The sequence below is a fragment of the Python bivittatus genome, unplaced genomic scaffold (assembly GCF_059951505.1).
Source record: "Python bivittatus isolate LINGU-HERP-01145 unplaced genomic scaffold, Pbiv_v1 ctg000980_np1212, whole genome shotgun sequence".
Taxonomy (NCBI): Eukaryota; Metazoa; Chordata; class Lepidosauria; order Squamata; family Pythonidae; genus Python; species Python bivittatus.
The window spans coordinates 15,225,744-15,251,798 of record NW_028277125.1 but is presented as its reverse complement, the minus strand read 5'-3'; the positions used below and the strand labels follow the sequence as shown (position 1 = coordinate 15,251,798).

The following is a 26,055-nucleotide window of genomic DNA, read 5'->3' as shown; positions in this document are numbered from 1 at the left end:
CTGGAAAAAAAGATACACAGATTCTCACCACTGAACATTAATCAACAAACATATAATATATTAATGTACTTTTTATGTTTGTGTGCCTATATGTATATGTAGTATACCTCTGGTGCGTGTTTCAGGGAAGAGTTGAGAAAAAATCCATCTTTCAGAAAGAATGAAGGGGATCTCAACTTACTGATAAAATAGATATGTATTTCGTGTCAGTTCATTTCATATCAATCCTCGTTGATGCAGACCCTCTTTGCATGGGAGGGGGTGTCTACGCAGGCAGGAGCTTTAACATCACTGCAGAGCCAGTGCAGATCTTTGTATTCATACCTTTTGCATATATGGAGCTGCTGAGGCTAGTACTGAAGAGCATTGAGAAGTATGCACACCCCAGGATGCTAGAAAATTTGTCTATGTTGCTTCATTGTTAGATTGAGCATACCATAGTTATACTGATTACAGTATGAATCCTTTTGAGATGCAGCATTTCTTTTCAATGTGCAAAAATATGTGGAGTTCAAAAATCCATTGCGCTTTTTTATTATGCCGTAACTGGTAACAATTTTTATAAAGTATTTCAAAATAATTTAGTGATTGTAGCCTTAATCAGCCATTTTGAATTTCTAATTATTTTCAGATGATCTCTCAAAAGAATCCTGCTTCAACTTTGCTCACTTCTGACTACCTTGACTTAATCTCATTACTAGTATATGCATGGTATGATAAATAAACAAATCATTATTTATTATTTATGTTATTGTTATTTTTATTATTTTTATATTATCAAATAAACATGTGAAAAATAATCTTTCAGACTGCTTACTCTGAAAGAAACAGAAGCTGTTCTGGTGAATAGCTAATAACAAGAGTAATCGGTCGCGTGGCAGTAGGAAGCAGCTTCATAAAGCAGCATGAGACTGCCATTTCAGATGGCAGATATTTGGGGTGGCAGTCCTCTAGTCCAGTTCTCCTCAAACTGTAGGTTGCAATTCCCAGAGGATTGCAGATTTTAAAATATATCCGGATAGAGCGGAAGGAAAGAGCCTGGACATGGTCTGCCAAGGCTCCAGCCTGTGTGCACTAGCTGGAGGCACAGCCATGGCAGGGTAGTTCCAAACGCACTGCTTTTGCTTGGCCTTGACCGACCCCGTGTGGATGCCTCTGCCTGGGGCAATCAGCAGAGCCGGTCCTTGGCAGCCACATGTGCCTTGAGATCTGAGCACTGTATAAAGAGCTGCTGCTGTCCATTGATTTCAGCTTTAAGGTTCCATCTTGCTGGTTTGCTCTGGAAGAAGGCCACCTCTGTGTCAAAGTCCCCTGCCCTGCCTCCCATGGGAATACCATTCCCATCTGGAGAGGCATTGCTCTCTGATCAGGAGTTTTTTTTTCTTTTTCTTTTTTTATGGAGACAGTATACAAAGTAATTCAGACAGTGGAGAAATACTAAATTATACAAATTGCAAAATTTAATTATGAACAAGCCAAAATTGAAATCTTTCAAGATTTTCTCTTTCAAATGATCAGAACCAGCTGACCAGTTCCAGTATTTTCACATATGGCGTATAGTCCTAAAGGAATTATGAAAGCAAATCAAGCACCTAGAGACTTGACTGAGTTTGAAAATCTTTTAACACAAAATTTGAAGCATTTGCTGGACCTTACTTATCAGTGGCCCAGCAAATGCTTCAAATAACAGAAAACTTGGGTTTCTGTTAACATAAAATTTTAACATTCAAGGCTTGGATGCTCCACTAAATAAGGAAAGATTCTTACCGACTAAATAGAAACTACTGTAACTTTTCATTTTGACATATTCATGCTGAGCTGATTCTACTATCGATACTTGCATATTAATTTAAACAGTGATCTATAGTGATCTAATGACACAAGGTATTTAAATATATAAAACTAAATGTTACTTTGAAAAGTATTCAGTTTGCTCAATTTTATGAAGCTTGTACATCTCTTGTTTATTTACTTTGTGCTTTTCCCCTCTTCTTGCATGTTTTTGATTCATTCATTCATTCATTCATTCATTCCTCTCTCTCTCTCTCTCTCTCTCTCTCTCTCTCTCTCTCTCTCTCTGAATGACAGCATACATTACTGGTGTTGAAATAGCTGTAGCTTCTAAAATAAAGTTCAGTGTTGAAAATATTTGCTGGTGTAGGTGCTGATTTGGGACATTCAGGCCATACAGCATGATATTATATGTACAGAATTTACTTTAGGGTTGCAGTGCAAAGCCAGAGCTTTGTCAGACAGCGATCTGAGCTTTCCTTTCTAGTTTGCTGGAACAAACCAGCAACCAGTTTGTCCAAGCAGAGTGGGAAGGAATCCCCAGATCACAGCATGACAGAGTTCTGGTTTTGCACGCACAGGTCCAATTATATTGCTCATTTTATTTGTGGAGGAGGGTTCATACAAATTCATTTATTATCTTAAGGGACCATAGCGCTGCAAAGTCTAAGACTCTGCTGCCAGCTGTTCCCCTGAATTTCCAAATGAGGATAGAGCAGAGTGTATTATGTAACTTTCTTGGTCTCCCTAAAATAGCTTCCTGCTTTGAAAGTAGCTAGAGAAACCTTCTGCAGAAAGGCTTCCATCAATTGCCAGTCTGATCATCTTCTGTCCATCTCATGAAAAGAGCACGGCATCTCATTCTTTGTTTCAAGCAGCAGATTGCCTTGGGCTGATCCTTAATGGCTTGTAAATGGAAATACTTGCAATGTATATGTCGATCATGAATATTTTTAATATGACCATCTGTATGCAACATGATTCTGATCTTTTGACATTCAAGCAATAGATTCAACCACTTTCAGATATGTGAAATAAATGGCAATTAAGTCTTCAGGTCTTCCAAGACTGTACATCACCTAGATCTACTTTTCTTTGTAATCCTTTCCTGTTACACCATTCCTAAACAATCCTCTAACCAAAAAAAAAAAAGGATGTTAACATACTGAGATGAATTTGTAAGAATGTTAAGATATGATAACACTCCTTCCTATTTTACATAACAGTATTTCCTTATCAGTGCTGGCTTGCACAGTGAAAGATATAGTTTGCTAGTCAGCTAGTACTATCATTACCTATTCTGCAACTGTAAGGTATAATAGTTTGTATTTATACTGGACGTGTTCATTTTCTTCCATTGATTCACTTCTGCACAAAGTCTTCATGTGGGAATTTGAAGGTGAAAGTCCTGAAGATATACTCCTGTACAGTCCACAGCTTCCTTCTGATCTGTGTCAAAATGAGCTGGTTAGTAATTTTGTGTGGTGGGGAGTATTGGGTCTTAATTGAAGTTGGCATTTCATATGATCCAGTAGGTAGATTCTCTTGCAGATTTTTATTCTTGAGGGTTTCCACAGTGTGAATGTGTAGTCAGAACTCTGAATGGGAGCATTGCTTACCTGCAGATCAAATGCCAAATATCTCATCTCCTCTGCCAGCTGTTACTAGTATTGTGAAAAGTCTATTTAAAGCAGTGGTGGAAGTTTGGTTTGAATTGCTTATGTAGGGTTTCTTGCTTGTTTTTTGATAGAATTGATTCAGTCTTAATTAGACATTATGTCTTACTAAAAAGTAATATCTAATTCTCACTGAGATAGAAATCTATTTTAAGTCTGAGGCCTATATGTTGGAAAATTATTCCATATAAAAAAAGGTCCATCATTCAAGATGTGGGGAAGTGAAAATATAAGTGATTAAATTTGTACAGATTATTTTTTTCTTAATGTTTCACTACATCTTCCTTCATCCCTGTATTGTCTTACTGTTGTAGAAATTTAGATTACAAGCTACTTGAGGCAAGACCTGTCATTTTTTAAATTTTTTATAAGTAAGTGCCATTTACATTTATACTGCTATTTCAGTAATAATTACAAAATATATCAGTCCTGCTGGTTTCAGTAGAAATAACTGATGAAGTGTTTATATAAACAAAGTGGTATTTTTCTAGTTAATTCAGTATTCTTCAGCTGTATTCTTATTTTTATATAAAACAAGTTTAACAAGTTTCTAGGAAGAATATTTAGTCCAGAGATTTCATCAGATTCCCTTTTAGCACTGTTCACATTATTAGATATTTTCAATAGAATTGGAAATACCTTGTGGAATAAAGTTGCTCAGTAAATTATTTATGAACCTCCCAAATCCTTAACATAACACTTGCTGAGGCTAACTTCTCTTGCATAGTTTGTTCTATGTTAAAGAAGTAATTGGGGGGAGGAGGGAATTCTTCAATTTTTAATTCAGTGACCAACAGGTAATGTTTATGTGTTGAAGCTGAATTTTGAAAAATGATTACTTTGACTAGTTAAATATAATGTATGGGATTTGTGTCCTTATACAATAGTATTATGTGGTATTAAAAGGAGTCCTATCAGCTTACAAAGAGAAAGAAGTAGCTATCACCAATAAACTTGTTTCACATGATTTTTCTTTCCTTTAGAAGGTAGAGGATATTCTTTGACAGAATTTCTGTGTCTCTTTATCAACTTGCCATTCAATTAAACAAGATTTGTTTACATGTTTTACCATTCAGTTACTTGCTATTTTACTTCCCTTTTAATGTAAAATGGGAAAAAAATTAATGCTATTGTTTTAGAATGCGATGTTTTAATCATAACTGTTTTTAGGAAAAGTACTTAGCTTCCAGTTTGCTTTTTTACTTAAATGCATTTATTTATTTGATATTTCTAGACTGCAGTAAAGTGATTTATAGATCAAAATCACAATAATAAATTAAAATATAAATAAAACACTCCTATAACTTGTAAAGCATTCAGTAAAAAAAGAAGAAAAATGCAGCCAGGTAAAGAATTCATAACTAAATTTAAATCTATGGCACTTAAAACATAAAATACCTGGCAACACTTTGAAACAGCTAGGTTTTTCTATCTGAAGATCAAACAATGGCAGTTGAGTCCAAATTCCACAGCGTGAATTTCACTATTAAGTTCATAATAGAAAAAGACTGGTTCTGCAGTTTCACAGTTTTGACCCCTTAGGGGAGGAACAAAGAACTATGGATTTGCCAGAACAGGGAGAAGACTTAAGTATGTATCTTAAGGACACATTGAATCAGAGACTACATCAGAGAATGCATTTAGGCTTCAGAGACAATTGAAACCCTAAAGTAAAGGCATTATAGTTGATTGACAAGCTCAAAGCCATTGCTTTCTCAATCAATCTTGGCCAATATTTATAAACCAATTATGTTTCATAGATACATGAAGTCTATGAAAATTAGCAAGACATCTTATAAATTTTGAATTCAAATGAAAATGTTCTACTGTAGCATATTTTCTGTTTTTTTTATAGGAAGTGGGAGAACCATTCAAAGAAGAGAAGGCTGTTGCTAAATATCTGCGTTTCAACTGTCCAACCAAGTCTACCAACATGATGGGCCACAGAGTTGATTATTTCATCGGTAAGTTGATTATTACATATAACCAAATAATGAAGCTGTCTCATTGCCAGTAATTGTACTATTTAAGGGATTCTGTAATTGAGTATTAGAAACAAATCTATGAGGGAGTAATCCCCACTGAACACAGTGGAACTTGTTATACATATGCAGGATTATGCTATTACGTTTCTAAAACTCTTGGCATTCTGATCTTAAAATAATGTATAGACTATGCATATGGAAAAAAGCCAAAAATATCAGCAGCTAGGAAGACTGGAGAATGGTCACCTTAGGGGATGTGCCACACAGGGAATTGACAGTGGCTGTCGAGAGGGAAGAAGATACTAGGAAGGTCAGGATCAGCCAGACCAATGGGACTTGATCCATTGAGACATTGGTGGTGAAACTGAGAGAAAGGAAGAATGGCTATATAAGATCAGAGGCAGAAGGGCTGGTGAAGTATGCTGTGCTGGGACATAGGCAGAAGCTGAAGACAAGGAGGAAAAGGAAGGCACTGGGAAAATTGAAGGTAGATGCTGTAATGGAATGTGAGAATGACCTTGGAAGACCAGGGCAGGAGGGGAATTGATGTCAGCCTTCCCAGGTAAACCAGACAGGAAACACAACCAGATGAGCTACTTCTACTTTATTGATAGGTTACATTAACAGAATCTTGCAAGTCTGAAAGCACATATCTCCTGCCCTATTTGACACTTGAGTAGTTAGGACGGGTCTTTCCTAAGTTTCTTTCTCTGTACATTACTCAGTTGGGGTCTCCTCCCCCTTTTATCAGATTGTTCCCTAGGCAGTATCTCTTTCCCCCTCCAAGGTCACTTGCACATTCCATATAGATGCACTAGTGTATGAGCCATGCTGAGAGCTTCTGAAGGCAGTGGGGGAGACATACTCCAACTCACAAAGCCAGAAGCAAACAGCTTGAAACCAGATTAGTCGATTACCAAAACAAAGGAGAGATGGAAAATGTCCCTGCTGCCCAAAAGAGAGTTGCTTCAGGCCCATTGCATTTCACAGATGGGAGAAAAAGGCAGAAGAATTTAAATCTTGATTTTATTATAAATATGGCTTGCATTTGATACAGAGCAGTAGCTGGAATTCTTTTGTAACAGCTTCATTAATCGTTACTGTTTACAATAAATATAATAGAGATTTGTGTTGTTAAATGCCTGTTTGGATTTACTTTCACTTCTGTTTTTTTGTTGAGGGAAGGTTGATAGCAGCCTTGCCCTGCTTTTCACACCCCGATTTTGTTTTGTCCAAAACCTGAACCACCAGAAGATTTTTGGGTTTGCTTTTGGTAAGTCTTGGATAATTCAGAGCATTTGGACAGGACCCCGGCACACAGTGGATTGTCCTAAGTATGAAACAAGACATTTCTTTGTTTCATGCAGACACTTGCTGCTGACTTATTTTACCACCATATAAATTGGTGGCTATCATCATAGGCAATAACAACAAATTTCAGTTTTGCTACAGTAAAAGCTTGATATAATGGAACTAGGTTAAATTGTTTGGACTTTGAACACAACAGCCTCTGTCCGTACGGCATTTCTGCTTGTGTGTAATTCCTACAATGCATTAAATAAGTAAAAGACAAATACACAAAATTCTGTTCACATTTAATATACATGCTGCTTTAACAGACATCCTTTTTCCCCCTCGTGTAAAGAAATACTTTCTTTTTCTCCCCAGTTTTTATTTTACTGGGTGACTCTTTTCTGTTGTGGGAGGGGGAAAAAACCTTGATATACACTTTTCATGCCAGCCATGATTTTATATATTTTTAATATCTCTCCCTTTTGGTTCAAGATAAAAGGCCACAAATGCTAGTCTTTCCTCATAATGGAGCTGTTTTAATTCCCTAATTGATTTGGTTACCATTTTTTACTTTCTCTCTAGCATTCTAAAAGCACTCCTGAAGCACCATAGTCTTAAAATTATTCAGTGTTTAATTTCTAAAAAAAAGAGAGAAAATGCACTATCCAGCATCTTGCACGCTTTCTTAACATACTCCAGGATATCTGTCTGTTTTTAGATTAAGTTTAGAATAGGTAATGAATGGGAACAGGAAATGGCTGCCATGGAGGAGGAATACCTCGTGCCAAAATGTTCTCCCCATTTCTTCAACCAAAATTGTTTTTCTTCAGAATTGACAATTGAAGAATAGAACTGTAAAGTCATAACTTCCGAACCATGGGAATCAGCACAGAACTCGTCATAATGCCAGATTTATAAAAATGCTCCCAGATTTCATGGGTGGTTTGTTCAGATTGAAACCAGTACCACTGAAAGATTTTTATTCAAATCTTTATTTTGCACAAATAACCCAGATTATTTTCTGCATTGTGCTTGGGCTCAAATGGAGCTTTCCCTATAATTATTTAGGTGCTGATCTTGATAGGGTTGCTAGCCCAATCTAGCAGGATCTAAACAAAAGGCCCTCAATGCTAGCCCAATACATGCACTGGGATCAAATAACATTAAAGACCAACCAGGTTTCTGTGCTTAGCACTCTTTTGAACGTTGTGTGTCTTTCCCTCACCCTATCCCAATCAGCCTCAAAAGCTGTGGACTGCCTTTTGGATTCCAAGTGGGCAAAAGCCAAGAAAGGAGAAGAAGCTCTGTTTACAACTCGAGAATCAGTAGTGGATTATTGTAACAGGTAGGATCTTGGTATTGTAAAATTACTGTACGTGTCATGAATACTGCCAAGTATATTGGGCATTGCTCAGATACCCCTTAAGCCCAGTTTAGTACATTAGCTGGTTCATGCTGTCTAAGATGAGAAGGGTGATTTCCATCAATTCCTCCTCTGCCTGCGGCCCCCAGCCTTCATTTTCAGGATCTCCTTGACCCTCCAGGACAGCTTCTGGGGATATTCCAAAGGGAAAAGTTGGGTTTATAAAATTTACTCCTTCAGTGGTCACCTTTGGGTAGACATGTTTGAATTGAATCCAGAGTGTGTTAAAACAGACTAATTGAAATGTGTTTTAATTATACTATGCTCAGTTAAGCTACAAAAAAGTTATTGTGATAGAAATAATACACCTGATATTCTTCAGTTGGTAATTTCATCCCAAAGGCAGAGTTTTTAGAGATTATTCTAGTTTTAAAAAAGTGTTCAATAATCTGTTACTTAAACGTTTATGTCTTGTAGAAGTAAAATCAGCTGTTCATAAAGGACAGTATTGAAGAGATTGGTTTTTATCATCACGTTTTATGAGAAATTCTCTTGCTCTTGGGTTAGGGTACATTGTCAAAATAGGACCCATTGTAAAATGAGTCTGATTTTTCCAATGTTGTCCACCCTATAAATGTAATTATTAATACACACACATATTAACTGTAAAATAGTAACTAGTTGGAAAGGTGAATGTTCAATAGTAAATATAAAACTATACGAAGATAGATATATTTTTAGATTTTTTTCTTAATCATATTTCCAAGATGATTTATAAAGAGTGCCAGAGTGCAGACAAGCTCAAATTCTGTTCCAATAATTGCCTTTAAAAAAAATTTTTTAAGCATATACAGTGGTACCTCTACTTATGAAATTTTCGAGATATGATCAGCTCCAGCCCCAAAAATTTACCTCTACTTACGAATTCGCCTCAACTTACAAGCCATTTTCCGCCCATTCCACGTGGTCCACGGCCATTTTTCTGCCCGTGCCACGTAGTCCGCGGCCATTTTTCTGCCCATGCCACGTGGTCCGCGGCCATTTTCCGCCCGTTCCACGTGGTCCGTGGCCATTTTTCTGCCCGTGCCACGTCCACGGCCATTTTCCGCCCGTGCCATGTGGTCCGTGGCCATTTTTCCGCCTGTTCCATGTGGTCCACGGCTATTTTTCCGCCCGTTCCACGTAGTCCACGGCCATTTTTCCGCCCGTTCCACGTGGTCCGCGGCCATTTTTCCACCCCTGACATGTCCGCGGCCATTTTTTCCGCCCTGCCGCGTGGTCAGCGGCCGTTTTTCCGCCCCTGATGCTTGGTCCGTGGATGCCGGAATGGATTAACGGTAATTACATTGAACCTTATGGGAAAATTTACTTCGACTTGCGACCAACTCGACTTGCGATCAGCGTCACAGGACGGATTAAGTTCGTAAGTAGAGGTACCACTGTATGTCTTTTGCTATATTTCTAGAGAATCCACCAAGAGAAATAGGAATAAAAATTGGCAGTTCGCTTGGTCAGAGTTTTATTTCAAAAGCTACAATACCATATAATTCCAGTGTGGTGGTGGTGGTGTTCATTTTTTAAGTTCTGTCTGACTCTTCGTGACCCCATGAACCATATCACCCCAGGCCTTCCTGTCCTTCACTGCCTCCCAGAGTTTGCTCAGTTTCATGCTCATTGCTTCAGTGATGCTGTCTCACCATTTCATCCTCTGCTGTCCCCTTCTCCTTTTGCCCGTGTACGTTATCTCAAATGAATTCCAGTGTACATTATCTCAAATGAAATGCAAATTTAATTCTCTTTAAAGACTTCTAAAGAAACAGTTTTTTCACCGAGCACTAAAAGTGATGAAAATGAAACCCGACAAGGACATAAAGAAAGAAAAGGAAAAAGAGAAAGGAAAGACTGAGAGTGGAAAGGAAGATGAGAAGAAGAGCAAAAAGGATAGTGGAAAAGAAGAAAAGACTAAAAAAGAGAAAGAAAAAAAAAAGGATGGTGAAAAAGAAGAGGGCAAGAAGGTGAGTGCAGTTCCCTACATTTAGCCGAGATCAAGCCATGCTGTAAGAAATTTGTTTAGTTAAAATGGAACCTTAATTTTAAAAAACATTAAAGTAAAACCAAGGCTAAATATGCATCTATGCACTTAGACTTCCTAACTTGATTTTTTTCTGCCTACTGTATAATTAGGTTCACAGAACCTGTGTGTGGGTGCCTTTGAGTCAGTGTTGATTCCTGGGGACTGCCTGGACAAGTCCCTGCAGTTTTCTTGGCAACGTTTTTGAAGTGGTTTGCCATTGCCTGCTTTCTAGGGCTAAAAGAGAGTGACTGGCCCAAAGTCACCCAGTTGGCTTTGTGCCTGAGGCGGGACTAGAACTCACAGTCTCCTGGTTACTAAGCTAGTGCCTTAACCACTACACCAAACTGGCTCTCATACATAGAACCTGCTAAATCCTGAATCTAGGTTAATCAAATACAATGGTACCTCGATTCACGAACTTAATTCGTTCCGTGACTCTGGTCGCGAACCGAATTCGTCGTGAACCGAATCAAATTTTCCCATAAGGTTCAATGTAAATATGGTTAATCCATTCTGACCCCTCCGAATTTGGTCGCCAACCGATTTTTGATCGCGTCCCGAATCAAATTTCCCCATAAGGTTCAATGTAATTACGGTTAATCCATTCTGAACCATATGTTGTTGTTTTTTTAAACCGCAAAAATATGACACAAAGTACAGCACGAAGAGAGAGAAAGCTAACCTTGCTTGATGCGACTTCTGGCGTGAAGGACAGGAAGATGGGTGGGGAGGCGGATATTGCTTGGAGGGAGAGTCCCCCTCCCTATAGGAAGCCGCGACCACGTGTCACGGGAGGGAAAATGGCCGCGGATCCTGTTCGTAACCCGATCTGGTGTTCGCGAACGGAGGCAAAATTTTGTGAACAGAGCTGTTCGTGAACCGAATTGTTCGTGAACAGAAGCATTCGTGAACCGAGGTACCACTGTACAATTGCTATCTTCACAGAAAATGCTATGCCTCAAATAAACTGATTATTACAGCCTATTATTATAACCTTGTTTATGTGCTAGGAGAGAACAAAACCCTACTAGTCTAATATTAGCCTAAAACTATTCTGGAAATCTGGCCTGCGGCCCCTTCATTCCACAGGACTCAGCACACTCTCCATTCCTGTTTAACATATATGTCATCCAATGGCATAGATTGAGCTTTATATTTCCATCTCAGCCCATCTAAGTGATTCTCTGGAGGTTCTCTCTCAGTGTCTGGCGGTTGTGGGGTTTGGGGATTTGGATGGGGAAGAACAGGCTTCAGCTCAACCCTAGCAAGACTTAGTGGCTCTTGGTTCTAATGCCTTCAGATTCCAGGGGCTTTCCATCTTTAGTTCTGAATGGGGCTTCGCTACCCCAAATAGAACCAGTGTGCAATTTGGGGGTCCTCCTGGACTTACGACTCGCATTTGAGGAACAGGTGAGAGCCATGGCCACAAGGCCTTTTGCAGGTTTCTCATTGTGCATCCGTCCTTGGCCCAGGAGGCTGTGCTCACAGTCACTCATGCATTAGTCATCTCCGAAATGGACTATTGCAATGCATTCTACATGGGGCTGCCCTTGTAGAGAATCTGGAAGCTGCAGCTGGTTCAGAATGCAGCAGCATACCTGTGCTCCTCAGTCAGTGCATGTTATACCTCTGCTCCATGAGCTGCCTTGGTTGCCAGTGTGCTTCCAGGTTCAATTCACGTGCTGGTAGTTACCTGTTAAGCTCTTCATGGCATGGGGCTGGGTTATTTGAAGGACTGCCCCTCCCCTGTTGTATCTACCCATTCCATCAGATCCAGCAGGAGAAGCATGCTGCGGGCCCTATTCATAGAGAGTGCCGTTTGGCAGGACCCAGGAAGAGAGCCTTTTCTGTCATGGCGCCCACTGTTTGGAACTTCATCCCCCTGGAGATTAGATTACCTCAACCCTGTTGGCCTTTTGTAAGATCTTGAAGATGATGATGATGATGATGATGTACTAAATCTGTATGGTGCTCATCTCTCAACAACTCTGGGTGGCTCACAACAATCAAACAAAGAAATTACAATAAAACAAAAAAAAAAAGATGGCAAGTGTGATGCAGCAAGGGGTCTCTCTCCCTCACCAAAGGCCTGGGTGAAGAGTCAGGTCTTCACAGTTCTTCTAAACAACCGTAGAGTGGGGGCCATCTGGATCTCAGGGGGAACCTCATTCCAGAGTGCAGGTGCTGCTACAGAGAAAGTGCGCTTCCATGCTCCTGAGAGATGACATTGTTTAAGCGAAGGAACCCGGAGTTGGCTGAGCAGATGTTACAAGAGGCAGGCAGTTGCTCAAGGAACCAGTCCCTATGCCATGTAGGGCTTTATGGATAACAGCCAGATATGTCTATGTAACTGGGTATGGGGCTCAAAAGGTATAGCAGAGCCTGTGAGATGGTTATATTGATACTGGATTTTGGATGTTTGTTATAGTTTTACCCTGGTTGCCAGTTATGAATATACTGTTAAGTTATTATATTTTTAATTTTTGTTTGTTGCCTAGGGTCACAACAATGTGATAGGTGGCCACATAAATTTAAATAAATAAATAAATACTAATATTTTGAAAGAACAGTATATCTTTTGTAATACATTTCCAAGTAAGAATATATTTCAAGTTCTGCTTGGTGTTTTTTCTTTTTCTTGGAAGTTCATTGCAAAAAAGGTGCTTTGAACAGATGCACTTACCGCTCCTGTTGTTGCTTCCTTAATTCATATATGTATTTTCCTGGTATTGTGAACCTGCTGCACAAGTCCTGGAAAACGTGGCCTTAAGGAGGCACCAACAGATGCAGTGAGCTCACCCACATTGCCTCCAAAACATATTTCTGCTTCAGGTCTGAATATCAGCACATCCCGACTCATTGCTTATAAAAGTTACTGCATTATTCAAATACAGTTTATGCTCCTGATTAACATATGGGGATCCTTGTTAGTCATATGAGGGAGAGGGGAAATAAATTTTATAGATTTGAGCTCTTACACAGAAGAGTAGTGTACAAGTACAGAAGAGTATCAGTACTATTAGAGCAAGTATCTCGATACACCATCATATTTTCACCTAGATAAACAGTGAAATACTCAGTTTACATTTCAGTTTACAAGGATTTATGCTATCAAATAACAAATTTGTAATTAAAATTTATTCAGACTTATAGAATCTGCATTGTAGGGGGTATATTTGTATTATGTTGTCTTCAAATTGATGATCATCTAATGTACAAATGCCATTAGTACAATTTCAGTAGTAAATAAAGTGTGTTCTTATATCAGAGTAACATTCAGTTAGTTTAATGTTTTAAGGAGAACATTGCTGATATACTTATTTCTTAATCTGATGGTTTCATCCCCAGCTGAAAAAGATTGTAGGTCCTTAAAAATAATGTAAGCTATGTTTAGAGAACATTTTTGCATACCCTAAGGAAGAAATTATAAAACTGGTATGGAGTTAGATATTGGTTGGAATGTGCACAAACCCCAAAATTTCTGATTTGGATCCCAAGATAAAGAATTTTATGGAAGAAAAGTTTCCATCCTTTTTTCTGTACAGGCATTTATTCCCTGGAAAAAGTATTTTTGGTTTCTTGAGTAATGGAGGCTGTATTAAAGGTGAATAATAGAGGAAAATTATGGGGAACTAATTTTGTGAAATTCCTTAAATTAACTTACTTTCGGATTCAAACTGTTGGCTATTTAAATAACATTTGGCAAACATCAGAAATGATAAATAACATTGGACAAACATTAGAAATGATGAAGTTCAAAGTTTTGTTTAAATTTCAGATAAACTCATAGATTGTTAATATTTGTTTATTGGAACAATGGGGTGTATTACAGTGTTAAGGGAGCAACTCACCTGTACCATGTGGCTCGTCTTTTGCCTCCTTATTGCCCCTCCCTGTATTCTTTACGTATCTCAAGAAAGATCTTGGATATAATATGAAAATGAGAAAACTGGCAAAAAATGGATAGAGATAGAATCAGTTGTGCAAGTGCCTCTACATAACACCAGCAATGCCACCCCTCCCTGTGCTACAACCCAATCCTATGCATATGCTCTGATTCCCAGTAAAAGATTCTGGAAGATATAGTGGGGAGATTTTATAGTATATGTAACCAACCTTTTCAAGTTCATGTAGCAATACAGTTTTAGACAGCACTATTTAGAGCTCTAAATATTTGCAGCATCACTGTAAATGTACTCCTGAAAACAAATGATTAACTTACAAGGATGTGCAAAATTTTATTTGATGGAACTTTCTCACCCTGGACTCATCAGACCATTTCTGATAATACTTGGGATGAGCCATTTTAGGAACACTTTGAACAGGCCATTCTGAGGTGGTGCATTCTGTGATGGAACATTTTGTACGCAATTGTTAACCAGTGTAGCTATGAAAAATTGATGTAGTATAATGAAACTTCAACTGCCCTACAAGTGTATTAACAGCATAATTTTGTATTAGCTGAAATTTCTAAGTTGCATTAAAGGATAATCTACTGTACACAGGTAACATAATTGTTTTAGTCTTGACATAACTAGTTTGGTCACAGTATTTTTAAGACACTCATATCCCTGATATCATTATATCTTCAAAAATAACACTAGATCCAAGACATCTGGCTGGCACCAGGTTCTCCCTGCTTTAAATGATCCATATCAGTGCTTAACTAGTGCTAGATCAAGTGCTAAATCATCATCCTTTTTTGGTAAACGGTAGTTGGTGATATAGTATTGAGAGACTTCATAGTAGAGTTAGGCAAAATGAGTTTGAAGCAGCCATTTTGAGTGTTCTCAGTTTGAAATAAAACTTAGAGCAAGACCTTGAAACAAAAGTTGGCAGTTTTGAGTGGTGATGTTTCAAGCATTCCAATCTTAGGAAACATCCATTCTGAATATCCCAAGCATGACATAAAGCTTGTATGCTTTGAAAGCCTTGTTTTCAGGTCAGAACAAAACATCTGAGTTCTTTCAAATTTTGTTCCAGTGAATACAGCCAATTTGTTGTTTCAGAGGAATCCTATTTGGTTCTTGTTAATATTCAACTAATAAGAGATCACCATACTGTATAATATTGTGTTCTAAGGAGAAGAAGAGACTCCGTGGGCAGAACAATCAGTGGCTATCTTTCTTACTATTTTTATGTATTTATTTTTTTAATTTTTGTACGCCGCCCAGAGTCACCTTGTATGAGATGGGCAGCTATATAAATATAAATATAATAAATAAATAAGATTGCATAGTAAATATCCAGTGTTTATTTCTAACTAAGATTAAGTTCCTTGATCTGTATAGAAGAAATGCAGTGGGAAATTATGAATTTAAGGGCATTTAATTTTAAAGGTATATCCTGGCAGAAAGATTGAATCTGGTCTTTATCCTGAATTTAGCTTTTTCAGGCAAATAACTGGCAGTAGAGAGATGTAGGATGGCTTTTTATACCTCTAAATAATTTGAATACTTTTGTCTTACCAGAGATACACTTACGAACTTTATTTCATTCTTGATGTTTCCAATATATACTCTTAGGATGAGACCCCTGGCACACCTAAGAAGAAAGAGACAAAGAGAAAATTTAAACTTGAGCCTCATGAGGATCAAGTCTTTCTGGATGGAAATGAGGTATGGCATCTATTCTGAAACTGTCTGTAATGTTTGCTGTCACAGCCAGTGGCAGCACTTAGCTGAACTCAGAAAAGCGATGCAGTGTTGGATCTGGTCAGAACTTGGATGAGAAACCTCCAGGAAATCCCAAGGTTGTAGTCTAGATGAGAATTGTGCCCCTAAAACACAGTGGCAAACCATGATAACAACCATTGTTGCCTAGAAAACGTGGATTCCTCTGTGTTGACACTAGAAGTCAAGCTTCCCTCAACCAAGACTTAATATTTTACTGGTGTTCAACCTTTATGCGAAATATGGAGAATTCTCTAGAATTCTCTAACTGGTTTGTTCTTGATGTGCTAGTAGCAGATCGATAAGCAGTAGGTGAAACTGGAAGGTATAGTTCTGCGTGAATGAATGAATTCTTTGTTCTGGCCAAGGGTCATAGGTTAGCCTATGAATGTTAACGCAGCTAGACAATAAGTACTGTATAAACAGATAATAGATAATAATATAAAAGCAGTAGGCAATTATTTTCTACAACTGTTGAGCTGGATCACCAATATTGTTGGTGACCCCTTTTTATCTGTTGCAGCACCCAACATGTCACCGCACAAGATGTTGCTATTATAGCAGGCTGCTTGTCCGTAAATATAAAGGTGAATTCTCTGTGTCAACAAAAGTATATCTAAATACGATCAATGTTTATATTTCAAGAGTTGTATTTTCAGGAATAACTCTGTCAGATTCTTAAAATTGTATTACATCTACCATAAGCTTAGCATATCCATTAGACAGCTGTTGAAGCAAAACGGTTACATTTTCGTTATCTGGCAACAATAAAAGAAATCTAATATGCACACTAATCACTTGTCATATGCTTTCCAGAATGCCTGCATGCAGCCATCTCATTTTCTTTCAACCCTGTCTTAAAATTAGTTTTTCCAATAAACATTTACTCATACTCCTAATTCCTATATCATGTGCATAATTGAAATAATCATGCATTCTTCCCTACTTGCTTATGACTGATTTTTCATCCTTCCTATGTATCCCTGTGTTTAACACATAACCCCTTGGGATGTGGACATATCATACATATAAGGTGATAGATGTAGATTGTTTTGTGTCGAATTGCATTTATTTTATTGTGTCTTCATACTGTGCATATATTATTGAATATTTATGTAACTGCCAAGGGTCTCTCTTAATTGCAATGGGTGTAAATCCAATAAATAAATAAATATGCTATATAAATATTTATATATATTTCTAGGAGTAAGTTTAACATGCAGAAAATGGGTGTATATTAAGGATTCATTAGAATAATATTTCTGTTTAGCAAAAGTTGGTACTGTAGGCATTGGCAATGCAGTCTTTGAGAGATAATAGTATATTAGAACAATACACTGATATTCCCATTTGTCATGTCATTTATATCCTCTTAAATATACTTTTATGTAAGTTTACAGTTAGGAAGTGTCTTACAGTTCACCAATATCAGCATTTGCTAAATTTCTCTTTGCTTAAAGAATTTTCTCTCCAGCTTGAATTGCATTCATTAAGCAAGCAATAATATTTAGACAGTGCAGTGTTTCAGTGCATGCTGAAAAACAGACTGCATCTGTCCCAGAATTGCAGAGGAAAGCTGTGGAAGTCCTTTTACATGTTTTGGAGACTACATGACCTCTTATAGTGACAGATTATCACAAGTTTTCTTCATTTAGGGTATACTCATTGTTGCATGTATTTCCCCCCCCGCCCCCATTTCTTGCCCAGTACAGTTTTTGTAATTTTCTGATGAAGGTGTTCTGTATGTGCTGTTATGTTTTAAAAATTACTAGCTTTTATTTTTGAGGAATTGTTGCTGTCTGGTTTTAACTGAAAGTTGTTGCCAGCTTCAGAGCTTGATTTTCCATAAATTTGAAGAAACTGGCACAGAGGAAGGGGTCTTTCAATTTGACTTCTTGGAACTGGTATTCAGATGTGTAAAGTCCCTGAATCTGGATGTTCAGCTGCTATTGTTATTAATATGAATTGACATTCTTCATGAATACATCTGATACCAGTCTAATGTATGTTGTTTCTTGTTTGATTTATTTTTCTTTGCCTTGAATCTACTGCTCCTCAGCTGACTAGCTCTTCCAGTACTATGAAAGGAGAAAATTTTTATTTGGCATCCCTAATTTTACAGACTTTTATCTTGCCCCTTCTTAATTGGTTACTTTCCCTCATTTCCTTTATAAAGTGCTCCATGATCAGCTGGAACCTCATGATTATTTTTTGAGCATGGGCAAGCAGAACAATGCATGACACTAAGGCACATTATCAATATATGTAATGGTATTATGAGGCTGGCTTTTTAAATTTATGGTTCCTTTCCTATAAATTCACCCTTAGTTAATGTTTTCACCGAACTAGCAATGATATCATTAATAATGCCTCTTTCCTGAAAAATCAGGGTCAATTTAAATGCACTTATATATGAAGTTGGAGGAGGTTTGCTTGTTTGCATAACTTAGATTTAGTTAGTCTGAATTTTATCCTGTTTGGACAGAATCCAAACAGCCTGGTTATGTTTATGTAATCCAAATAATTCATGTATGTTGGGTGACCCTAAAATGATATTTTCCTATGGAAAACAGAGTGCCTGATTAGCCTGGAATTTGGTCTTGTCCAATAGAATTTTTCTTGTGTTCTTTGCCATTCTAGAAGTTATCAAAACTAATGCTAGAAAATGATATAATATCTTTCTCATAAGCTATTCTCTTTACCTTTCAGGATCTGGTTTAATATTTGCATAATCATTCTCCTTTCAGGTATATGTATGGATCTATGACCCAGTTCATTTTAAAACATTTGCAATGGGCCTCATACTTGGTAAGTAAGAAGGAGCATTAATGAGTTCAATATCCAAACCTATAAACAAGCCGTCTGCTTCTTAACACATCTGTGTCTTTCCCAAGGGCCATTTTTTAAAGTGTTTACTTGTTCCATCAAAACTATGTTGTACCACCTGCTTCAGGATCCCAGAACTAGGAAAGAAAGAAAGAAAGAAAAACCTTCCACAAGCTGGTAGTAAACTTTTTAAGAGTCTGAAATCAATACTAGAATATGAAATATAGTTTTGAATCTGTTAAATGGAATATTTCAGTATAGTAGAGCTAGTAAGTTGCGTGCCCCAATTTTGTTGTTAGTTCCTTCCAAATGTATGATATTTGCAAGAGAGAGTTCTAGTGTGATGACAAGTATACTTCTGAAAGTAGCAAGGGTTTTTCTCACCAAATTATTCAGATGTGAGGAATTCTATTAAGTAGTTTAGCTACGTAGTTACATAAATAATAATTTAATGTATGCATGTAACACAGCTATTTTAGGAAAAATTTATCATAGCATTCTTTATAATCTTCAGAGATCTCTGCAGAAACACTTTTCCACTTTCCAGATTTGCTGAATGTTAAAGACACGGGTGAGGGTTGTTCAATCTAAAGCCTTACACCAATAGTCTGTAAATCGCAAGGTTGATATAGAAATGGGATATGAGCGATAGAAACTTTGTCTCCCTTGCCCCCATTCAGTTTTCTGAATTTTTGTGTATCTTTGCAACAGAATGTTTTCAGAGGTCCATAGGGGTCCTAAAGAGTATATGAATGAAAAAAAATCATACCAAAATGTGGTGCTTGTTTCATTCATTACATGAACAAAGTTATCCAAAATGCAATCTGTATGTGACAAAGTAACCAATCAATTCAATTAAAGAGATAATTAGGGCCAGTTGAGTGAGTACTTCTTTAAACAACCAGAATCAGACCTGCTCTCTTTAAATGTCAGAAACTTAGGCTCCCCTCATCACAGTAAAGTTCTCACACAAAGATTTGAAGGGCCCATAATCAGAAATATTGGAGCAGGACACAAAATGAGCAATTCATGTTAACAAACCCCCAGTGTTACTGAGCTGAAGCAGTTCACCACAGAAGAATGGGCCAGAATTCCTCCACAGTGAGGTGAGAAACTGATCACCGATTACTGGAAGTGTTTGGTTGCAATTACTGCAACTAGAGATGACACAACCAGTTACTGAATCTAAGGAGGCAATTATGTTTTCACGTGTGCATGTCAGATGACTTTATGTAGGAAATAAATGAAGCAAGGTTGTCGGTTTTTTTACTCAGTCCCTATTTATATATCAGTAAGACCCAGATAGTTCTGCTCATCTCCAGAAGTGAACATATGCAAAAATTCAGAACATCTGAAAAAAGGCAAACACTTTTTCACAGAACTTTAAGTAGCAATTTAGGGATCAAAAGTATAACAACTGAGGTCCAGGAAAAATTACAGAAAATGGTGTAAGTGTTCTTGCTTCTAATCATTGAAGAGATCTTGTCAGTTCTGAGAGGGCACCCTTCCACAAAGTTCTCTTGGTCCAGTCCCATTGAAATGAAAATGTACGCAGCATTTACCATTTCAAGGCAATTGTGAGGTCCTGGGATTTTTTCCCCTTGCAAATAAAAGCAAATAATACAATGAATATACCAGGTTAAAACCAGTCACAGTAGCATGTTCCTGAACATCCTTGATATATATGAGTCATGAAATAGAAAGCTCCAAAATCAAATTTAAATTGCTCAGTAATTCTCATGTAATGTTTTAATTAAGTTAAATAGAAAATTAATCAAAATTAATTTAAGTTTCTTTTTTTAACAGTGACTGCTGTTATAGCTGCGACTCTCTTCCCACTCTGGCCTGCAGAGATGCGTGTGGGAGTTTATTACTTGAGTGTAGGCGCAGGCTGTTTTGTGGCAAGCATCCTTCTCCTGGCTGTTGGTAAGCGTTGGTTTGCTTCTCTCTTCTCTTTCTGTGGCCCCTCTTGACAACTTCTCAGCCTCTTGAAAGTTTGCACAGTGGCCACTGTATGTCAGCACTGAGCTGGCTGCAAATGAGCTTCTTTCGGGCTATAAGAGGTAATTCGGATACACTCGGTTGCTTTTACTGTCTCCCGGGATAAACTAAGTGCACCAATCCCAGGAGAAAAGTCTTGCCTGCTTGTTCTCTGATTGCTTTTGCAACAATGACTTGTTTTAGGACTGTTCTTCCCCTAGCTTTGCTGCTGTTCTAGGAAAAATTTACATTTTCCCCTCTTGTTGTCAATTAACTGCACTTAGACCGCAGAAAGGGTGTTTGGTCTGGCATTCCTGAGAGGCTAGAACTGTGGCTTGCATATCCATTTATTGTATTTTCTGCTCTATATTCATAATCCTGAACTAGCTTTTTATGCAGCCAAGTTTGGGGGTGCTGTTGGGGGATAACTATACAGTTCTGTAACCATTGTCTGCTGCTTCATTTCAATAATTTTATTTATTTGAGCTCAAAACAATTCACCGTGGATCAATTTAAATGGAATCTATACTTGACATTAAAGTAAAACTTAGAAGTTAAAAGCTCAAAAACCTAAAAGGGGGAAAAACAGCAGGGGAGACAGAATTTTTTAAAAAAATCTCTTTATTGATCAATGTGCGCAGTGTGCAGAATTAATAAAAGCAGTGTGCAGATTAATAAAAGGGGACAATGAATGTATCAAACAATCAAAAGTCAGTAAACATGGTTTTTTTGTGAGATCAGGTTTCATTCTAAATATTTATGCATTAGATGTAGCTTTCTTTAGCCTCCCAGGCAAACAAAATGGATGGCTTTGATCTATAACCCTTAGCAAACAGTAGCAAACTGTACCTTTCTGTGTTTTTTACAGCAATTTTAACAAACGTTCAGAATGTCCTTTGAAGGCATGTAAGATATGGTTTGAGGCTCTAACTTCCTTTCTCTAAAGTTTGCCAGTTCTATTTTGGGTGTGTTTATTGCAAAATTACATCTTTAACAGTATACAGAAAAAGCAGTTTCTGCCCACAGGCTCACTATGGACTCTCAAGCCATATTCTACTTATTTTGGGATTAGGAAAACCCATGGATAAGATCAAGCAGAGCATATTCAGTTCGGACTTACAAAATGATGGATACAAATCTTTATCTCCATACTATATTGCCTTGGTTCACATTCCCTGTGCTAAATACCTCTAGAACACCCTCTCTGCCCCAGAGGTGAGATTTAATGCCCTACTTTGGATGGTTGAGGGACAATTCAATAATAGCCCTTGTCAAAAACACCTTGGCATCTGCTCAGACCCAGAGGTTGAGACAGTTGTGCATGTTCCCTGAGCTGCCCTCTGTACCAGGCCTGACAGAGGCAATCTCCCCCCACCCCCCGCCGGTATCAGCAGATGCTCAGACTAGCCCCAAGCAGAAATCTTGCTTTTTCTGTCAAGAGATGAGTCCATGCAATCACTATGTAAGTTGATTCTGTGGCATTGCAGGCATAATTAGAAGATGTTGGGTCTGACAAGAACAGCCTTTGACAACTGCACTGGCTAACATAACTCAATCAACTTTCCCATAACACATACACACAGAGAGACACCTTTGTTTTTTTCCCCTTTCCTTTGCTCTTTTATTCATTCACATTTAATTGTTTTATATGATGTGACCATAGACCAAATCAATACATTACAGAATCGAGCAGTTTATAGGGTGGGTAAAAATCTGTGGTTTCAAAATGTCTCTTGAAATTAGAAGTAAACTTTCTATTTTATTTCCATTTTGTCTACATTTATGGTTTCTTAAACAATAATGTCTCAGTCAAGCACACATTTAATTATTTATCAGATAGAAATATTCCTTTTCATTCATGATAAAATCTAGGCTGTATGGGAAACCATTTATATATAGGGCAATGGTGAATAGTAGATATATACACAATAAGATTTGAACTAGCCCTCTTCCTTGAATGTCTGTAAATCATTTTTCAGGCACTTGGAATCAACTTTTCTCCAGTTGTTAAGCCATATTTTCCCAGCAACAGTTTCCTGTACAGGAAGAATATTCTCATTGTTTGGTGTTATTTAGTCCAATGAAATAGGGAGCTGAAAGCAAGAAAACTCTTACTCTAAATCCAAGAATGAAAACAATGGGGGAAGGGGGAGCTGATGAGATACTTTATAGACAAGATACTTAAAGTACTTAAGGGCAGCTACCAGTTTGATACTGTGTATTTTGTCAACTGCTTTGCAATGTTTTATAGAGTGAGCAATAAAAAAATACATTAAATAATAATGCTACTATGATTTTGCTGCTATTTTCTATTTGGGGTGCTCCCCCTTCCCCCATTGTTTTCATTCTTGGATTTAGAGTAAGAGTTTTCTTGCTCTCAGCTCCCTATTTCATTGGACTGTGCACCACTATAAATGCAGCTGTATCCTACAAACAACTTAATTATTTGGGCATTTTCTTCTTGCAGCCCGCTGCATCCTCTTCCTTATCATCTGGCTGATAACCGGAGGAAGGCATCACTTCTGGTTCTTACCCAACCTGACCGCTGATGTAGGCTTCATTGACTCCTTCCGGCCCCTATACACACATGAGTACAAAGGACCAAAGGCTGACTCCAAGAAAGAGGAGCGACTAGAACCCAAAAAGCAGTCAAAATCTGACAGTGAAGAGAAATCTGATAGTGAGAAAAAGGAAGAGGAGGATGTCAAACCTGATGTACAGGGGAGCTTGGGATCAGAAGGTTCTGGAGGAGAGCGGAATTCGGATACAGACAGTGACAGGCGGGAGGATGACCGGTCCCAGCACAGTAGTGGCAATGGGAATGATTTTGAAATGATCACAAAAGAGGAACTTGACCAGCAGACTGATGAAGGGGATTGTGAAGAAGATGAAGAGGAGGAACAAGAAACTAGGCCTTTACATGAACAATCATAATTCAACTATCATTTGGGACTGAATATTGTGCAGAAACAATTGGATTTTCTATGTTGGGTGGTGCACTCTTTTGACAGCGTTTTCCCCCATTTGCTGAAGTATACAGCTTAGCCAAACATCTTTATAAAATAGTTCATAATTTGAGTTACAAACTAAAGAAAACTATAACTTCTTATCAGTTTTAAATAATGTACACTTATAAAAGTTTCACAAGTTTAACAACTTGTCAGTCAGTAGACATTTTGTTTAACTGAGTCATCAAACATATAGAGGAATATAGTTCTCTTAATAGTTTGAGAGGTTGCATGTTTTCAGTAAGTAAACATTTCTACAATAGTAATTTAACACAGTAATTTTGAATGACAAACTCAATTTATTCTCAGCAGATTCATTTGATTGGTACTTAAAACAAATTTTTCAGTTCACCTACTGTTAACTGTCATTAATCTTCATAAAGCTGTAAGACTTTAGTTAGAATGCTTTCATTTAAGAAGATAACTTTTTTTTTCTTAAGACCAACAAATTGTTGACTTGGCTGTAGATTTTAAGAATCTTTTTAATTGTGTGCAACCAACTTAGGAAATCCAGTCTGTTCTGTCCATCTGGTTTGGAACGCATCATCTCTAGCAGGTTAAAAAAAAAAAAACCAGCATAATTTAGAGATTATAGCTGTTGACTTGACCTGCCCCATCATAGTACAAGAAATGTATTCTGTACATAACATACAAATAAAGCAAACCCCTATTTTACCTGTTAGTTATTATTTGGAAGTTTTATCCAGTTTTCAATTTGTATAATTAAAAGCCATTTCAGAATGTATGTATGTAAGGACAATTTCACAGAATCGGCGAGATCGGTAGCTGTGTGTGTTGCAGCTCCTGTGCCAACATTCCATGTATTCAAGTTGAAGTAAACTAATTCTGATTTCACAAATGCAGACAGTGCCGCTCGGTGTAATGCCTTAATGTTAATCTTTTCTTTCTGTCTTGAAACAACAGAGTACTGTATTTGATGAGTTGACACTGCCACGAGAGAGTGTTCACCAGAAGAATAGGTTTTAAGATTAAAAAAAAAAATCTCATACAAAAGGTAACCAAGACCAAATAATTTCTTGAAATCTTGAAGGAGCTTGATTAGTCTCTTTCTCTCTCTTGCACATATTTTATTTTACTGACTTGGGAGACCATTGTGTGTTTAGTTCTATAAACATTTTTAAAGTTAAGGCTTTACATCATTCCTCTGAATCATTGAATTTCAGCCTGAAACTGAAATTATGAATACAGATTCAGTACTTTCCTGTCAAACTGTCAGGCAATAATGTTAGTTATTTGCTTGCATTTTCAACAGTTGACTTAACAGATCTCCTCTTTTCCCTGAAAATCTGCTTTTTTTTCCGTCAACAGTGTTCTGACTGAAGATGTTAATTTTTCTGATTGTGCAAATATATACATTTTATGTGTGCATTGATAAAAACCATTCACAAATGTGGTCTGATTTGCTTATTACCTCTTTTTTTTGTCATTGAACATCAAATTTTCATACTTTCTGCTCATCTTGGTAGCATTTTTATGACACTCGCAAATTCCATTTATTTGTCTTAGCACTATTTAAAGATTTTCCATTTGAAAACCCAAGTTTGCCCTACACTGCTATTTAAAAACGCTTACCTTTATACAAAATATGTATTTTCAATCTCAGTACATTTGCTCAGCTGAGGCAGAAGAAATTCACACTGATGATGAGTGCTGCTTATTCACTACTCCCCAACTATAATTATTTGCATAATCTTTTTCCCTGAGACTTATTTAAACAGCCAATAAATAGTGTACATATAAAGGAAACAGATGAAAGAGCTTGCAAAACTTTGTTCACATTCTGTCAAGGCCTTTAAGCGCTTGCTGGAGGGGAGATGCCAAGCAACCCATGCCTTTGTTCTTCAGCCACAGCTTTTCCTGCTTGGAAATACAAACTGCTAGCAAGCACTCCATACTGTAATTGGGCCTATTGCTCTTGTTAAACCTAATTTTACAGTTCTGTACATACAAACATTTTGGGTGCTCTGTATTAAATCATGAACAGACAGTACAGTGTTCAGGTGATGAAAGTCGATACAGATCTGTAGCCTGAAGCACAATCCTCCAACACAAATCCAGGCTGAAATTGCTCCCTGGAATGCTCCCTTGTAAGCAGCCACTGCTAAATGAAAGCATTCACCTATAGTCGAGAATTATAAAACAATCAAATCCTACTTTTGGAAGGAGAAAGCAATGTCGGTGTTTTACAATGGGAGTAAAGCTTTCACAACTTTTTATTTTCTTGGATATAATGGAAGGGGATCTGTTCACATAAGCATGGCAGCTACTACTCTTTTCTGTCTAGCCTAAATTCGTAGTTGACATGGGTTGCTCAAGTCCTGCTGCAATGCAGCTGTAACTCTTGCTGTAGGTTTAGTATAGCACAT

The 26,055-nt window shown here is 37.5% G+C and overlaps 1 protein-coding gene and 1 long non-coding RNA gene across 4 annotated transcripts in view; one reads left to right on the top strand and one right to left on the bottom strand.

The window, feature by feature from the left end:
* The window catches only part of SEC62 (SEC62 preprotein translocation factor), a 29,902-nt gene extending 4,824 nt beyond the window's left edge, over positions 1-25,078 (top strand). The window contains exons 1-8 of one of the 3 annotated variants that reach the window (XM_007440834.4): positions 3,160-3,258; positions 5,323-5,431; positions 7,985-8,090; positions 9,913-10,123; positions 15,708-15,800; positions 18,602-18,662; positions 20,487-20,606; positions 23,128-25,078. In XM_007440834.4, coding sequence (XP_007440896.3) covers positions 3,175-3,258; positions 5,323-5,431; positions 7,985-8,090; positions 9,913-10,123; positions 15,708-15,800; positions 18,602-18,662; positions 20,487-20,606; positions 23,128-23,594 — 1,251 coding nt within the window. In that variant the 5' untranslated portion in view covers positions 3,160-3,174 and the 3' untranslated portion in view covers positions 23,595-25,078. Of the gene's footprint in view, positions 1-3,159; positions 3,259-3,769; positions 3,839-5,322; positions 5,432-7,984; positions 8,091-9,912; positions 10,124-15,707; positions 15,801-18,601; positions 18,663-20,486; positions 20,607-23,127 lie in introns of those variants that run through there. The other 2 variants (XM_088132645.1, XM_088132644.1) reach the window with 2 other exon arrangements.
* On the bottom strand, positions 8,104-15,728 carry LOC148213544 (uncharacterized). The gene is made up of 3 exons (XR_015794504.1): positions 15,651-15,728; positions 14,034-14,131; positions 8,104-8,297 (listed from the first exon to the last, which is right to left on the bottom strand). It is a non-coding gene; the product is annotated as an uncharacterized LOC148213544 (long non-coding RNA).
* Positions 25,079-26,055: the final 977 nt, after the last annotated feature.